This window comes from Alternaria ethzedia, assembly GCF_023757985.1.
Source record: "Alternaria ethzedia strain BMP 0044 chromosome Unknown scaffold_5, whole genome shotgun sequence".
Classification (NCBI taxonomy): Eukaryota; Fungi; Ascomycota; class Dothideomycetes; order Pleosporales; family Pleosporaceae; genus Alternaria; species Alternaria ethzedia.
Genome location: NW_026056198.1, coordinates 802,089 through 819,604, shown reverse-complemented (window position 1 = coordinate 819,604; position 17,516 = coordinate 802,089). Strand labels below are relative to the sequence as shown.

At 55.8% G+C, this 17,516-nt stretch overlaps 4 protein-coding genes across 4 annotated transcripts; 3 read left to right on the top strand and 1 right to left on the bottom strand.

The window, feature by feature from the left end:
* Window positions 1–875: 875 nt before the first annotated feature.
* On the bottom strand, window positions 876–2,111 carry J4E87_002995 (uncharacterized protein; the record flags this gene model as incomplete). The annotated part of the gene is made up of 1 exon (XM_049374628.1): window positions 876–2,111. The coding sequence occupies one exon, from the start codon at window positions 2,109–2,111 to the stop codon at window positions 876–878; it is 1,236 nt and encodes a 411-aa protein (XP_049235619.1).
* A 284-nt stretch (window positions 2,112–2,395) lies between these two features.
* J4E87_002994 (uncharacterized protein) lies at window positions 2,396–4,662 on the top strand (the record flags this gene model as incomplete). Its single annotated transcript, XM_049374627.1, has 3 exons — window positions 2,396–2,474; window positions 2,538–4,070; window positions 4,118–4,662. 3 exons carry the CDS (start codon window positions 2,396–2,398, stop codon window positions 4,660–4,662), a joined length of 2,157 nt encoding a protein of 718 aa, XP_049235618.1.
* A 3,496-nt stretch (window positions 4,663–8,158) lies between these two features.
* Window positions 8,159–10,105, top strand: J4E87_002993 (uncharacterized protein; the record flags this gene model as incomplete). The annotated part of the gene is made up of 5 exons (XM_049374626.1): window positions 8,159–8,394; window positions 8,443–8,596; window positions 8,646–8,932; window positions 8,979–9,327; window positions 9,377–10,105. 5 exons carry the CDS (start codon window positions 8,159–8,161, stop codon window positions 10,103–10,105), a joined length of 1,755 nt encoding a protein of 584 aa, XP_049235617.1.
* A 4,246-nt stretch (window positions 10,106–14,351) lies between these two features.
* Window positions 14,352–16,967, top strand: J4E87_002992 (uncharacterized protein; the record flags this gene model as incomplete). The annotated part of the gene is made up of 1 exon (XM_049374625.1): window positions 14,352–16,967. One exon carries the CDS (start codon window positions 14,352–14,354, stop codon window positions 16,965–16,967), a length of 2,616 nt encoding a protein of 871 aa, XP_049235616.1.
* Window positions 16,968–17,516: the final 549 nt, after the last annotated feature.

Sequence of the window (17,516 nt, the reverse complement as noted above, 5' to 3'; positions counted from 1 at the left end):
ATCACTAGCGTCTGCATTTACATAAGCAGGACGGTAAACATGCATGGCTCCTCCCGCGAAGAAGAGTCGAATGGCCGCCGTGGACTACTGCACAAATTCGCTAGGGCTGGCTGTTACGCCTGCGCTGATTCGAGGCCCGAAGGCCTGCTCCCCACAGCCCACTACACGAATTTCCATCCATGGATGGTCTCGATGCGTTGCCAACGAAGCATGCATCTGGAGGTCGGCTGATTGGCGTCACAAGCGCTTCAGATGCGTCATCCGGCCGATTCCACTGCCGTGTACTTGGGATGGCGCAAACGCCATTGAAGCGATGGGCATCTCATGACGACACGGAGCTTTAGGAGCCTCATAGTGGGCTGAAACGGGTGTCTGTATGTCTCGCAATGTGCGTACGCTGTTGCAGTGCGTCATCTGTCCTGCTCGGCAGGAGATGATAGCATGCAAGTTCCATTACAGCACACCAAGTACGGCGTGCAATATGTAAATAGTATACAAGCATCTGTGTAGGCGCAAGCGACCCGGATTCGGTCATGGCACAAATTCGGGACGGAGAGGACATGGCCGCAATCCCGCTCGTACATGCGCCGATGACGATGCATGCGTGGAACTGCCGGTCAGATCGACGTGTTGCTTCACAAGCCTATACTCGCCCTGGTAACGTCATGCGGACCTGCGCGGTCGTGTAGCTATGGCGCACGCAGCTGTCGTAGATCGTCGCACAGAAAATGACACTAGATGCCCTCCTGCCTCGTCGACTTGTCGACCTCTCGTGCCGACGAAAACTCTACTCACATATCGCCCGGGCCTGTTCCAACATGGCAAACACTCAAAGACGTGTCTCGCCATCAATCCGCCCGGCCACGCCTATCGGGTCACGCTTTCGCTCTGGATTGAACACGTTCGCTTCGTTTTCGGCGAATCTCAGTGCTGCTCAGCTTACTCTGGAAGGTTTCATCGATGCTGTCTTCTTCGCTGGCATCGAGAACAGCGACCTCAAAAACTTCAAGGGGGTCCCATCCCTGCTCGCTGCGCTTGTTGTTCACTGCAGCACCTCCGCTCCTTGTCTCGAGCGACAGCACCAAGGCAGAGATGTCTTTGTCAGTGATGGTTGGGCCGAAAGGATCCCAAATCTCAACATATTTGACAGTGAGCCCGAAGGGATAGCTGACGAGGACGGCATGTCCGTTCGGTCCGGGTTCTTGGATCTCCTCAACACGGATGCGCTCGTCATCTGGTGGCCCAAAGTAGAGGAGAGAGGAGAGAAAGTCGTGTGCTGATTGCTGACGCTCTTTCCAACTTTCGAGATGCTCTGCAAACTTCTTGTTCACTAGTAGAGCGTCGCCGGTGATTCCGACTGTAAGTATGCTGGGCTTCGCATCGGAAGTGGATGGCTGTCTCCTTCCGAGCATAAAGGCAAACATGGTAAGCAGTAGCTTGTGGCCAATATGGAGGTGATCGAAAGTCCCTCCGACGGCAACAGAGAGGTGGTTGATTGCTTTGTCTGTCTGATCGGCAGACGATACTGGTTCTGGGGCCTCTACACTGACGATACCACCTCGAACTTTGGACACGGGCATCTGGGCTTCCGATAGAGAGAGGAAGCTCTTCAGTACGCGCTCCCCTTCTTCGCTTTCGACCGAGTAGACGGTATCCCACGATCGCGAACTCCGGGCTAGCGTATGGATGTCTATTGCCGGCCCTTGGAGTTCCTGCTCTGGAGTGGAATCTGGTAGAGGCTTGGTTAGTTGGCCGTCCCTGGGATACGCGACTAGTACGACGCGAGCATCAACGCCCTCAGAGTCTTCCGTATCGATAGCTTCCCTGCTCGCAGTGATGCAGATGAGTTTGTAGAGATCGGCTACTAGCTGCTGGGTGGTTGCGTAGTGTAGGCCCCTGGGCTCATCAAGATGGCCGTACAGATGCGGGCATGGTAATGCAATTTCTAGAAGTAGGGATTCATTGGATTTGCGCGGAGACCTGGCCAGCCTTTTCAAGACGGTGAACAAGGGCGAGTTGTAGGCGGCCTTGAGTGCTGCATAGGAAGGTGGTGAGGGCGCAGGCGGCAGCAGCAGCAGCGCACGGCGGACTGGTTTGTGTGCTGGCGGCATGGTTGCGAGTGTCAATGAACCTGGGGTTGGAGACCGTGGTATTGAAGATCATGAATCATAGCCATGGTGGAAGCGAGCCTGTGTCACATGGAGAGTAACCCGAAGTAGACGTGAAGGGAGCGGAGGGGTGGTGGGGAACTTTTGCCGAGAAACAGCCGCGGGCGCCCAGCAAGTCGAGGCCAACCGCAGCGGAGCTCTCGACGATTGACTACGCGCCGCAACAGTCCCGAGTCTCTCTTTCCTCCGCCCGAGCCAGCGTACTCTGTAGAGCAATTGCAGGCGCCATGCCTTTCGGAAACCACCACCAGAATGCGCACAACGACCCGGCGCAGGGCATCTTTGCAGCGGCGTCGGCGCTGGGGAGTATGTGATAGTGGCCTTGGGCACCGCCGTGAACGTGGGCTGATGTGTATCTCGCAATTGTAGGCATAGGAGCGCCTGGAGGCAATCTGCGAGGGGCCACGCAGGGCACCACGCGCGCCGGCACCGACGCCTTCCTGCCCCAGAGCAGCGCGAACCAGCCGGCCCAGGGCGACGCCTACCTGCCCTCGACCGCACCGCCCCAGGCCACCTCGAGCTTCGACGCCCCGCGACGGCGCACCAACGAGGAGCTGCACATATCCTCTGGCGGCGGTCAGGTGCCCGCATCAGCGTCGGCGCAGCCCCAGCAGCAGCACCTGTACAGCTCGCCCGACAATTACCGCTCGGCGCCCAACATCAACATCGACCATGGAACCCCTCAGAACTCGCAGTATGGCTCCCCGGCAGTCCCCGGCGCCCTCCAGCCCGCGCAGCAGCCACAACAACAGCCGCCGGGGCCGCAGCAGCAACAGCGACCCGCGCCCGCCAACGCCTACACGGCGCCCGTCGTGCCTACCCAGACGCAGATAGCCAGCAACGCCCAGCAGTACACGCTGCCCACGCGCTCCAACACCATCAGCCAGCCCCAGCATTCCCCTCACTCGGCCCATTCCTACTCGCGCTCGAGCCCAGCTGGCCTGGGCCCCGACCAGAAATACGTCCCCTTCTCCAACACCCCCGAGCAGTCCAAGTACCAAGCCGGCACGCCCGCCCAGAAGTACTACCCCACGACTCCCTCGGGCGCCGCATCGCAGTCGCCCCTGGGCCTCGCCGACATCAGGCCGCGCGCAAACTCGACCATGGACCACGAGGGCATGGGACACGGCAACACCATGGTCACCGACGGCAACAAGGTGCCCTCCAACAGCAACTACCTCGCCCCCTGGAGCATCTACGCCTACGACTGGTGCAAATGGAACGTCCCGGGCGGCAACAGCGCCGGCAGGATGGCCGTCGGCAGCTATCTCGAGGACAACCACAACTTCATCCGCATTCTCGACACGCAAATAGCGCCCCAAGACACCTCCACCCCTGGCGCGACACCCTACGGCCTCGAGTACAACGCAATCGCCGAAGCCACATGTTCCTTCCCCGTCACGCGCATACTATGGGAGCCGCCGTCGTCGCAGAAGCAGTCGACCGACCTCCTCGCAACGTCTGGCGACCATCTGCGGCTGTGGTCGCTGCCCCAAGCCTCCGGAAACAATATGAGCAACACCATCACGCGCTCGTCCTCCGTAAACACGCGAGAGCCCCAGCTTCCTAAGCTCACGCCGCTCGCGCTCCTCTCCAACTCCAAGACCCCTGAACACACCGCGCCGCTGACCTCCCTCGACTGGAATACCATGTCGCCCAAGCTCATCATCACCTCGAGCATAGACACGACCTGCACCATCTGGGATATACCCTCGCTTACTGCCAAGACCCAATTGATTGCCCACGACAAGGAGGTCTTCGATGTACGCTTCTGCGCGGGAAGTGTCGATGTCTTTGTCAGTTGTGGAGCCGACGGCAGTGTCCGCATGTTCGATCTCCGCAGTTTAGAGCACAGCACCATCATCTACGAGCCCTCAGACAAGGGCGGCGACAAAGACAAGGGTCAGTTTCTGTATTCACTTCCGACGCCAATTGCTAACAAGATCCAGGCTCGCCAACAGGCCGCATGTCGCCCACCAAAGCCCAGCAGACCATGTCGTACGCGCCCCCGCTCCTCCGTCTCGCCGCATCACCCCACGACTCCCACCTCCTCGCTACCTTCGCCGCCGACTCAAACCTCATCCGCATCCTCGACGTGCGGCAGCCAGGCCAAGCCCTACTCGAACTGCGCGGCCACTCTGCGTCCGTCAACAGCATAGAGTGGAACCCATCGCGGAGAGGCATGCTCGCCTCTGGTGGAGACGACTCCCTCGTCCTCATCTGGGACCTGCTACACGCAAACAACGGCGCGACAATCAGCGGAGAACACGCTTCAACACAGCCTCCTGTCGTACAGCCCGCGACCACACATCCCGCCAACGGAGCCGCAGGCGCGCAGAATGTGCCCGTGGGCCAGAAGGGACCCTATGCCAGCTGGCGGTGCGACTACGAAGTCGGCAACATTAGCTGGGCACCTCAGAGCGCTCTGACAGGGCAAGGCGGCGAGTGGGTCGGTGTTGCTGGCGGACGAGGTGTTTGGGGCGTCAAGTTATGATGAGTCTCGATTCCGTGTTGATGACCTCAGTTCAGACTTCGTACGACCGCCATGTTTTGCCTTGGAATGCCAGCTGTACGAATGACGCATTGTTTCCGATTAGGGCAACGGGCGGGATTGACAAAAGTGTACAGCTCTTGTTCCTTTGCTCTCTGAGCACAATAGCTTGGTGGTGGGGGCGTTAGTGGTGGGTTTTGCATGCATATAAGATACCTGGAAGTGAAAGACTTGTCTTTTCTACATGACGACTTTGGATGCGATGGTGTTTTGCCTTTGACTCTTTCCCCTCCTCATTCTTTTCAAAGTCTATGCTTATCGTATGACGACCTCCACAACAACCTCATTACTCCATCCAGCCTTCGAATCAGTCTCCTTCCACGCCCGCACCGTATCAATCTCAAGCACGTTCTCGCATGCCTTGCTGACACTGACGCAATGTGCTGGAACAGGGCGGCCGAACAACACGGCGAAGAAGTCATTCTCGATAGAGCGCTTTGGCAGGTCCGAGACATATAGTGCTGTGACACGTCAGTAAATATCCAAAAACAGCACCAAGGGAAGCAACACGGGGAACACGAAAAAGAAAAGAACATACCAAACCTCCCCAAAACCTTACAACTCGTCCAAACCCTCAGTCTACCCGAACTGCGATCCACATACGCATCCGCACTAACAATCGCGGCTGCCCCCGTCATCTTCCCCACAACCCCCAAGTTCGCAACACAAACTTTGCGCGGTCCGGCTGCCTCACTGCCCTCCCCTCTCTGCAGTTCAAACTCCATCAACGGGAACGCAGACAGAATCTCCCAGCCACGAACCGGAAGTTCGATATGCACAAACGCGTCGTTGGTTGCTACGCTCGTTGGAGCGGTGACCTGGCCGTCTGTGTGCGAGCGGATGATGTAGGTACCTTTTTCTGCGCCGGGGAAGGCGTCGAGGGCGATGAGTTCGGAGATGGGTTTGGGGGTGCAGTTGAAGACGCCGAGGATGGAGACGCCGGTGTGTGCCATGCCGACGTAGGTGGTTACTTTGAGGAGGACGGTGTCGTCGTATGCGTTGTAGGCTTGTGTTGTTTTGCCTACGGTGTGGGGACGTAGGATAACGGTGTCGCCCCGCGGTGTCTTACCTGTCATCTGGTTGATGAGGTCGATGTCGTGCTGCCCGGGGACGTCGGTGATGTAGATGGGGCCGCCGGAGACGCAGCGCGCGGCGGCGTGGAAAGCCGCGTAGTCGTGGCTTGTTTGGAACATGTCCCAGTCGGGGAGTATGTTGAGGTACTGCGTTATGATGGAGTTGTGTGCATTGCAGAAGATATGCCAAGGGTGGCTGGCGGGTACCTCGGGGAAGAAGTCGTCTGAGTTGCGGAGTAGCATGCGTGGTTTGTTCGAGGGTAGTTGCGAGTGGAAGATTAGGGGCGGGGCTTGTGACATGCAGGATATGGCGCGCGCGGAGAAGGAACGTAGCTGTGCGATGGACCAGGCGTCTTGGTAGGATTTGATTAGTTTGCGGCGGTCGTCAGAGTCATGGAGCTCGTCGAGGAAGAACTGGGCGTCGGTCTTTACGGAGTCGATGCCGCAGGAGGAGAGGAACTCGTAGAAGTCTTTGTAGAAGCGGGAGACGTCTTCTTCTGCTACAACGGTGATCTTGCCACCAGATACGCCGTCTTTGAGTTGGACGAGGCTAGTTTTGTAGTCTTTTGCTATGCGGCCTTCGGGTGCGATGCCTCCCCAGTAGCCAAACATGGCATGCCATACCGCAATATGTCGGATGTGGCTGTACTTTTCTCGTATGTCGCTGACTGTGGCTTTGAGACCACGAGGGAAGCCTTTCTTGGTTGCCTCGAACTCTGTCATGGCGTTGTCAAATTGATCGCCGCCTTCGGTGTTGAGCGACTGCCAGTTGTCGTCGATGATCAAGTTGCTGATGTTAATTTCGTTCTTGCGTAGTGACTCCAGTGCCTCGAAGATTTTGTCTTCATTGAGCTTCTGGCCTAGGCCGTTCCAGGTGCAGTATGTCAAGCCATCATACCAGTTCTCCAGCCACTGCGGTTTGAAGTCGTCAATCAAGGCCTTCTCTTCTTCGCTGACCAGTCCTGCCGATACTTGGTATGCCATTACGAGTTTGCGAGCATAGTACATTGAGGCTGCTACTGCGTCGTCCAGCTTCATGCCCACTGCAGCAACGATACGCACAGTACCATCCTTTTCGCTATCGTTCCTGGCGTTCATGACGACTCTGCCGTCGCCGTCATGATTGAGAGTTGTCAATACTTCGTCCAACCCACTCACGGCGAGCAGTGCCAGATGAGTACCATCGTGACGCTCGAATGCGGCCAACATGGCATCTTTGTCAGGCTGGAAACGGTCTTTGCCCTGTCTCGGAGCAAGCCATGGAGCCCATAGTCGTACCTCAGCGAACCAGCGGGAGAGATTCGTCGGCTTACCAAGCTTCTCTCCTGATAGACCAGGCTGCTTGCCTGACGCTGCACTGATGGGGTAGGTGAGGTCCCACAGAACGGTGTTGGGCGTATCGCTTTGTTCTTTGGATATATTGAGGAATGGCGGTAGGCCCTCGAGATAGTAAGTCAAATCTTCTTTCAACGCATCTGGTGACTGATAGATGAGCCGGCCGTCTGAGGTCGAGAATTGCTCGTTGGCCCATTTCCACGGTTCGTTCTGGGTATGTTAGCGACAACTTTCGATTGATCGCTTTACATGGTCAATCCAGCCAGCCCATTGTAGAGCGAATGTTACTCACTTCTGAAGCTCTGAAAGTGATGGTGTACGATAGGGAAGACCCGTGCTTGGGTCGTCCGGCTAAGTCAATTGTATAGTACTGGCGTTGTACATTTGAGTGACTGGGCTTGACTACCGTCTGTTTGCGATTAGCTTCTGACGAGCCTAGGTGGCACGTTGGTTTGCTCACAACGCATGCCTCGTCGTTTGGCTTTAAGCTAGTGCTTTTCCATAGATCAGGAGTATCAAAGTTGTGCCACAAAGCGACCTCCCATGCCTTGTCCGGCCCGGCTGAGCTCTCGATGACTACAGTAAACCTTACCTGAGTGTGTGATTAGATGAGACTCAGGTCTGGAGACAGATTGAACACACAGATTCTCGATCGGAGGGAATGGTAGTCGTCTGGCCCAGCGGGGGATGGCAGCTGAGTGCGGCGTACATGGTATCGAATGCAGAAAGTCAGGACAAGCTATGTAGTTAAGTAGGATAATGATAGAAAGCACACAGAAAGACACGATGGACGGGACGGATGATGAGGAGGATATTGAGTTTGCATTGACCAACAACTAAGGTATTCAGCAGGACAATGATGCATATGCAGGCACTAAGAGGCCGAGGAGGTGCAGGTGACGTGTGCGGAGGTCGGGGTAGCTGCGAGGTGCACTAGGGCTCCAGCCAATCGGGGTCATTGAATTCCCATCTTGGCATTTAGGAACATTTTTGGCATGGGCCCAAGTTTTGATGCCGCTCAATGGGCAGCCATGTCAGCCTTACGACGTCTACCACGGCCCCGACCATTTGTATGTCGGCAATGCATACGACATCAACATGTGCTTGCCCGTGGTGAGCGACCGGCAGCGAGATGGGCCGACGAGGAGCCCGACCCAGTAATACGCCAGGCGCAATGGGAGGAACATGCGGGACAAGTGCGGGCGGGAATGCACCAGAGCATGTTGAGTGTACTTGAAGAGCGTGGATTTGTAAAGGATGTCGCCGGGTGAGCACATGACGAACGGCTTCATTCAATTATCGCTAATCATTACAGTGGACGCCAGACGCTCGACTGGCTGCTCACCGAAAAGCGCATCGGCGCATATGTCGGCGTAGACCCTACAGCCCCCTCCCTACATGTCGGCCACCTCCTTCCGCTTATGGCGCTGTACTGGATGTACCTCCATGGCTACTACACCGTCAGCTTGGTGAGCCACCCGCGACTCGATGCATACAACGCGAGTTAATCATGGCTAGTTAGGAGGAGGCACCGTCCAGATTGGCGACCCTTCTGGCAGAACAACGGCTCGGTCTCGGCAAGGCGAAGATGTGCAGTCTATGAATGTGGAGAGCATACAGCGCCAACTGGACAAGCTGTGGACGAACGTCAAATGCCTGGGCATCAAGTACCAGTACTCCCCCCTGATCAGCCGAAAGCAGGATATCCTCAACAATAGGAGATGGCTGTCCCAGTTGAGTGCAGTTGAGCTGATGAGGGATCTGGGGTCTGGTATGCGCCTGGGTGCCATGCTCAGTCGCGACTCGTAAGTCCTTCATATCTCGAGTGCAGAATGCTGCTCACACGTCCAGGGTCAAGCTACGAATGGAAAGCGGCGAGGGTATGGCTATATCCGAGTTTAGCTACCCCCTCTTCCAAGCCTACGACTGGTGGAGCATGTACCGGAACCAGGGCGTTCAACTACAAATAGGCGGATCTGACCAGTACGGAAATATCATCGCCGGCATGGGCGCCGTCAGTCATATGCGCAAGATACATCGCATGGACAACGGAGCAGAAGGCGACGAAGACCCAAGCGTAGCAACTTACGGTCTCACCACACCACTGCTTACAACAGCGTCTGGCGAGAAGTTTGGCAAGAGCGCGGGCAATGCAGTCTGGCTTGACCGCCAGATGATGAGCTCGTTCGATCTTTACCAAGTACACTTTCCGCAATCTTTTACGATGCTATCACTGACAAATTAATCAGTACTTCCTCCGCACCGCAGACGCCGACGTCGAACGCTACCTCAAACTCTTCACCTTCCTCCCCCTTGACGAGATCGGCCTCCTAATGAACCGCCAAAACCAAGACCCATCCAAGCGCAACGCCCAACACATACTCGCCCGCGAAATCGTCGAGCTAGCACACGGTGCCGCAGACGCGAAGAAAGCCGAAGCCGCACACAAGGACGCGTTCGGCCAGGGAGCCCATACTTTCTCGCTATTCTCGCTGAGGAACGCGATTGCCAGGGACGAGGGCGACACCAACGAGCCAAAGGAACACATGAAGGAAGAAAAAGAGCTGTTCGAATACAAGAAAGCCTACGCCGCCTCCTCCACCGCACAGCCAACAACTACCACTCTACCCGAACGACCTCGGCACGACAAGTCAGATGTCGTTACACTCCCCCTCTCCATGCTCCAAGCCGGATCCTTTCCGCACGTCCTTCACGCCGCCGGTCTCGCGAGTTCGAAATCCGAAGCGAGCCGCTTGATCGCGAAGAAGGGCGCGTACGTCATCGTACCCAACTCTGGTCCGCCTGACAATCCGACCGCGTTGAAGTGGGCGACTATCGAGCCGGGCAAGGATTTCAATCCTTATCACTATCTTGTGGATTGGGAGGCGCTGGTGCTGAGGGCGGGAAAGAGTAAGATTCAGATTTGCAGGATTATTAAGGATGAGGTGGGTGAGGAGAAGACGGAGGAGGGACAATGAATATACAAGTATATATCACGTTCGTTGCGGACGAGTTGCCTGTACGAATGCAATGTCATATGCTCCACTCTATACTATCGATCTATCCAAGTCTTCTGCTGTGTTGATGGGTATTCCATGTTGAGATATAGCAGTGATACCCAATAATCAGCCCCCTTCTGACTCTTCTATTCAATTCTTTTCAACTGATTGAATCGTCCTACCAGCGACCCTTCACGTCCCCAAACATCGACCGAACCTTCCCACTCCCCTCACCCCATGCCTTGCATGCTGGAATCTCGTTCCGACACCGATCTTGCACGGCGCAAGCGGACTACCTTGTACCTCTGCATCATCCACCTCCTTGCCCTTCCCCTTTTGTAGTCCGACACCGCCATTTTCGTTTTCATTCTCACTCCCGTTCATAGTATACCGCAACGCTCGTCGTTCTTTATTCGGCGACGTACGCGTGGAATGATAACGAGACGGGCCACGTTCGATACAGACGTTGGGGCTGAGAGGGCTAAGTTGAATACCGCCCTCTTCGAGGATCGAGCGGTTTACTGCGGGTTGGTGAGGGCGGATGGTGACAGTCGTTGGAGAAGGCGTTTGTGTCTGGGTTGGAGTGTGTGGCTGATTGCGAGGGCGCCGTGGAGGGAGAGCTTTGAAGAGGGGGGAGATGTGCAGGGTAGAGTCGGGTTCGAGAAATGGGTCTGGGATAGTGGTTGTGCTGATATGATGGGGTGTCTGGGTGTTATCCTTGCTGAAGACATCTTTCCCAGATGAAGAGCGCAGTAAATGGCTAGTAGACTGGTAGTCGAGTACATCTTCTATACCGCATGTCTCCTGTTCGTGTAGAGATGTGCTTGCAAGCCAGTCGTTGATACGATCCCTAGGCGGACCAGTAAGACTGGCAGTGCGGTTTCGAGAGCCTGCGATGAAGTATCCAGAATCGTCCGACCACGCCTCTGAACTCTGCTCAGATGTGTGAGGACTGTTCGCCTGCGTCGCGTGTGATACCATCCTGAACGACGTTCTCGACATGCACGGGGACTCTAGACGTTGTACCGGAGAGATTGCGAGAATAGCATGTTGCTCGTTCCTACCATGCTCCACTGGTGGCGAGGCCTTTCTTGAGATGTTTGGCAGCTGGGGATATGAGATGCCTTGCTCAGGGTGAGAAGACTGGTGATCACGGCCGGCATCTTCGAAGATCTGCCTCATCCGCGCGGCATGTCCAGCGCGGGCTGGTGACTGCACCAGTGTTGAGCCATTGTTCGCGCGCCGGACCCGAATATTGGCTAGTCGAGAAGGCGAGGGTGGAACTGCACCTGGTCTCGAGAGCGTGGATGCTGTCACTGTTTGAGCATGGCCATGGTTAGTGAAGACGTCGTCCGTGGACAACTGGCTGTATGCGCCGTGTGATGGCCCGAGGGTTATACCTCCGTCTGGAGAAGCCTCAGTATGCGGCAGTAAATGCCCAGAGCTCTGGTCGGGTGTCACGGGTTTGCGGAATGCGCGGCTGCATCCAATGGCGATGCCCTACAATGGAGTTCAGTAACTTGTAGTAGCAATTCAGTCCTGCACCCTCCACGAACTTGCTGAGAGGCCATGTTGATCGGCTGCGCGATTTCTCTATCGTCGTCCGTAGCCATCCGCGTCATCTCGGACATGCTGAGCTTAGCTGTTCGCGTGGGTACTCGACGTTGCACGAGCGATGACTCGAGGACGGGTTCAGTTGTCGTACATGACTTTGTGGCTGGGAGGTCAATAGGGAGGCTGCAGCAGTTGCACCAACGCTCCTACATACTGCAGCTATCCGTCGTGCCTGCCAGTTGAGCCCGAGCAGTTACTTCCCCGCCATGTTTTGGTAGCACAGGCGCATACCAAGATTGCAGATATAGTCTTCCCACGAACAAGTCGCACATGTGTGGAGTGTAAACATTTTTCCGCAGGATTCAGTAGATTCAATAGTGTGGACATGAGTCTGGTGGTATAAGATCCATATATGACGTGTGCGGTACACGGGGATGCCCAGGTGGGGATCTTCGCTGATCTGGTAGCGACGACCGCAGCTTCCGTATGCACAGAGCACTTGCTCGGGTCGAGTCGATAGAGGCGTTGTCGGATGTTTCTTTTTTTGCCCATAATTTCCGCCACGCTGACATCACGTGGCAGACTGAGCCGGTGCCTGCCCAACGGCCACATCCAAGGTTCTGCGCGAACTCTACCGGTGATTGCGCGAGATAGTGTCAGCCTTGGGATATTTCAGAGACCTCACGTCAAGGTTTTGGCGCGGTAGGACGAGACGCGGGACGGTGTAATCGACGCACCAAGGCCGCTGGATCTCGCTTGTCGATCGCTATCTATGGGACGCCTCGAATTGATTACTCCCAGCTGTCCACCTTCGATCCCGCCATCACGGTCACCGTGGTTCGGCATCTAATATCAATCCCGTCTTCCACAGCCATTCGCTGAGCCTCGCAAAATCAACTTCGATCGCGACCCTGCGTCCAATCTCGCTGGCTCGGCCCTTTCCCCGATCACTAGGATCCCTAGTGACAGCGTTGAGACGTTGTTGCGCACACCGTCAACGGCGCCCTCAGGCAGAATGGTTCGCACTCCTGCAGGCACCCTTTGTGAGCGTCGCAGTAGGCGTATTGCCTGGCCCCAAAAAAGCGTCATGCATGCAGGAACAGCACGCGAGTGCTAAACTGGGCTGTCTTGGCCGGAACGACACTCGAGACCGAGTCGCGGGCCCGCCTCGTCTACGCAAGGTGATGCTATGTAAAACACACCATGGCCGCAAGCATCTGAAGCATCCTACAACATTACCGGATCGCTCAAGTGCTGACAACCACGAATAACCACGAATAGCTCCTCAGGCGCGCCTCGAGAAAACCTTACCCTCATCACAGTGAATGCAGCGGACGTTTTCAAAACGGCGCACGCTCTCGCACCAGCGCACGTTGGGCGCATCTCTGGGTCCCTCTCCTCACCTCGTGCTGAGGCGGGAGCGTGTGCGTTGCCCGCGACTGTCGCACCATGCTGATTTCGATAGACGGTGACCAGTACGAGGCCCCTGAGTCGCCCGCGCATGTCGTGGCGTCTTCGCTTCCTGCACTACACCTTCTAGTCCGTGCTTCTAACTCTGAACCATGCCAACCTTGCGTGTTCCACAATCTGCCCTGCCTGCCACTCCAAAGTTTCTGTATTTGCGTGACATGTCGTCGCTGTCTCTCGTGCCTTTTGCCTATCCTCACTCTTTCCATTCCATCTCGGCCTGAAGCCATTCGCGAGCTCGAAGCTCTTGCGCCACCACCATTCTGTCGCATCCTAACTATTATACTTTCTTTTTACTACTTTCGACACCTCCGCGTAGCTTAGTCCCCGCATTTACCCTTTGTACATATTCCTTATACTTGGCCCAACGGCCTGTCACTCTATTCAACCGCCTTCATTCATCGCGTGCTATCGATAGCCGTTTTTCCGACAACGCTCGTCTGACTTGGCTGCGAACCTCTTACTGTAAGTACATGGATTTTCTATGAAACCCCATTGGGATCAGCGCCACGGTGCTGCAACAGAGAACGTTACACCTTCCCTTCTTCCTCGCCTCTGCGTCCGCTCTCGTCGTATTTGGCATGTTATTGCTGGGCTGCATAGGCTCATGGGCTATAGTGGCTCGGTTATACTCTGCATCACGGTGTACTCTCCGTCCGCAGAGCCCTTGCTGTCCTTATTGAGTCCCTATTGAGCACCACCGATCATGCAAAGGACTCGTTCTGATCTGTGAGAGTAGGTTAGTCGATATCTGATACGGTGTATCAGTCACCTCCTGGTTCCTGAATCTCTGAAACCTCAGGCAACTGGCTGTCGCTCACGCAAGGAATCGCTGCTTTCCGCGTGTACCGACACGTATCAAATCACCGCGTCTGTTCCTGGAGTCTACCCTACTCTCACCTCTTTGCCTGTAATTTGGAGAAGGTACCTGGACCAGCATTCGGGAGCTCGAGTACCCCGGGGCCTGCGTGTCATACATGTCCGCATTGGCCATCAGCTGTCTTGCAACAAGTGCGTATGCGTCAACAGTCGCACAACAGTACCCACATTCAACACTCTTACAACCCTACGTTGCCTGGAGCAGACTCGACGACTCTACCAGTCACGCGCACCGAGGGTGTGAACCTCGCGTCGCACAACAACCTTTTACAGCCAGACTTGTGTCGAGTGGCACATTTACCGTCAACATTTCGACATCTAATTCATGAGTTACGATCCAAGACTGGGCGCCGCAGCATACGGTGCAACAGGCGCAAGCAGCGATGGAGACGCAAAGAAGGGCTCGGTACGGGCGGCGAGAGAGCGGATGCAGGCTGCGCAAAAGAGGACCCAACTCCCAGACACGTCGAAGATCATTGGCCTTCCTCGGCGACCAAACCAGCTCGTCATGCAGAACTCTCAGGAACGTGTAGAACAGTCACAGCAACCGGCGCCTTCGGGAAGCAGAGGTGACATTGATTCGGGATCGCCATCACCACAATGGCCACTGCCAAACATTACCAGGGACAAAGCCGATCCGACACCTGTCTTACCACCTCGCTCTCCAGAAAGACTGAGACCACCGCCACAGTTTGCACGCCCTGTATCCGACGAGTTTCCTATACAGCAGCTCTCGCCCGATCTTCCCTCGCCGACCTCCCCAACATCGATATATCTACATCCGAATGCCGACACCTTCTCACCCAACTCATTCCGATCTTCGCGCCCAATCACTACCTCGTCGATAGCCTCAGACTCCTCAATAGGCTCCATACCCGACTTTCCTGTACCCCAACCGCCTATGCCAAGTATCCAACAAGCGCGACGCTTTCCAAGTCTCGGTCCACCGCCCTCTTCGCGGAGAGGGCCTTCGTCGTACTACACGCAGATGTCGTATGTGTCACCCATCGTCGAGGAGTCGGAGAACAACTCTTCAAGGATACAGTCACAACGCGGATCCTTTGCTTCTAGCAACGTATTCCCGACTAACAAGGATGACTTCTACCCCGATGACGATCTCTACTCGGATGACGGCGAGACCATAAACAGTCGCGATACCATCTCACCGACCCCGACCGACTCCGACGACCGAAGCGGCCTCGTACAGCAATCGCCCGCCCTTCTGCGACAGGCGAGCTTGGGCAGGAGGACTAAGCCATCGCTGATGACTATCAAGTCAGTGGACAGCTTTGGGAACAAGAAGGGCGGACCTGAAGGGAAGAAGCCTGATGGCTCTAGGCTTGGCGCGGGGGCCATGGGCATCGGAGCCGCAACACTCGCAGCGAGGGATGGCAGTCCGTCGGGTATTTCAAGACATCCTCTCAGCAGGTCCGTCTCTATGGATTCCATGGACACGATAGAGGACTTCAAGAGCAAGGCCGGAAACGTTGGGACTGCATCACCACTCCAGCAGGAATTGCGACACCCCGGAATGTCCGAGCGCGCTGGTATGCGACGGCCCGCGAGGCTCGACATGGACGCGGTCCGGGACGCTGAAGCGCGCGGCAGCTTGACGAGCCTGCCAGATCTCATTCGAAGAGCCACGCGACTGGCAGCGAACCTTGATCGCGGACGTACAGCAAGTCGACTTGGGTTGGACTTTTGGGAAACTGGTGCTCCCGACAGGAACCAAGTTCGTCAGTCTGGATTGTCTGAGATGCTCGCCGCTTTCCCACCACCAGGTCAAGAAACTCCCAACCGCTCTGGCCGGGGTACCCCGAACTTCCGCAACGGCAGCATGACGAAGTGGCCGTCAGGTGGTAACGGACGCAACGGTGCTACCGACTCTGGGTTCAGCAACGAAAAGCAGAAGCCGCGTCGTAGGTGCTGTGGTATGCCCTTGTGGACATTTATCACGCTCCTCATCGTCTTGCTTTTCGTCATCGCTGCCGCGGTCGTCATTCCCGTGTTCCTAGTCGTCCTACCAAACCAGAACAAGGGCGCCAATACCTCTGCCGCTCAAGAGACTCAAGGAAGTAACAACGGAGGCAACAACGGGGGTAACAACAACATGAACAATCCCAACGCACCTGCTGCACCACTTCCCACGTCTGGGCCGGGTCAAGGGAACGACCAATGTAGCGGTATCATTACCTGCCAGAACGGCGGTGTCGCCATACTCAACGGTGACCGATCATGCAACTGTGTATGCATCAACGGCTTCACAGGAAAGACATGTACGAACGACGATGCTACTGGTTGCACCACAACCAGCATCGAGGGCACTGCCAACAACGCCACGATGGGCTCCGGTATTCCTCGCCTGATCGAGGTGACCGCCCCCAAGTTCAACGTTCCTTTGGATGCCACCCGTGTCTTGTCGTTGTTCTCTCAGCTCTCGCTCAGTTGCGCAGCCGAGAACGCCCTGATTACCTTCAATGGCCTTGCTTCTCGTTCAATCCCTCAGCGTCTTCATTCGATGGACTCAAGGACCGCACTTTACCCGTCGCGTACGCTCCCAGTACTCCATCATCCTCATCCTGCGCAGGTCCCTGGTCATCTAGCCAAGCGCCAAACGGTCGGCCAGGTCGACGAAGCCGAGGCTCCCAATGAACAAGCCAAAGCCCAGACGGAGGAGCTCGTAACACAGCCCATCTCGAGCAACATCAATGCTCTCGACTTTGCCCGTGTAGCGGTGCTCCTGGCGCTTCAGGAAAGCAAAGACCTAGACGTGGCCGCGAGCGCGCAGGAGTCCATACAATCCCTACTCACAGACGACCGCAACGGGAACTCCAACAGCGGCAGCATCGACGTCGGCCCCTTTGAACTAGATCTCGTCAACTTCACAATCGAGTTCCAGAACGGCACCACGATACGCGGACCACAGAGTACCTCATCCTGAGCTTGAGCATCTACACTTAGACCCAAGATTTTGCTTTTAACCTGCATAGCGATACCCTTTTTTGTCTTTTCGCCATCACACCATACATCATCTCTCTTTCCCATTCCATTTCCAATCTTTTCGCAAACTCGATGTACGATATCAAAAGGGCGGGCGTGTGCCCTTGGACGGCACAGCGCAGGGCGTATCACTTTTTCCTTGGTTTACTACTCCTTCATACAATGTGTTCTCTTTATATACCCGTCCTGTGGACGCTTTGTCATGACCGATGGACTGGATCTAATGTATTTTTGTTACGGTTGGTGGGAAATACCCCGAGGTGGAGTTTGATGTCAACGGCAGTCGCGATTCAGTACCAGAAGAAGAGGATAGTGAGTAGCATAGCGCAGAGACTGCATCAGTCGGGTTGATGTAGTGGAAATGATATAGTTCGTCAAAATTACTTCGTCGTTCCGTATGTGCAGTGAGCGTTGTTGGGTTGCTGATAAGCACAGGTAAGGACCACGCATCTGAACAACATACTAACGGTAATCTAGGCCACTTTGTCTA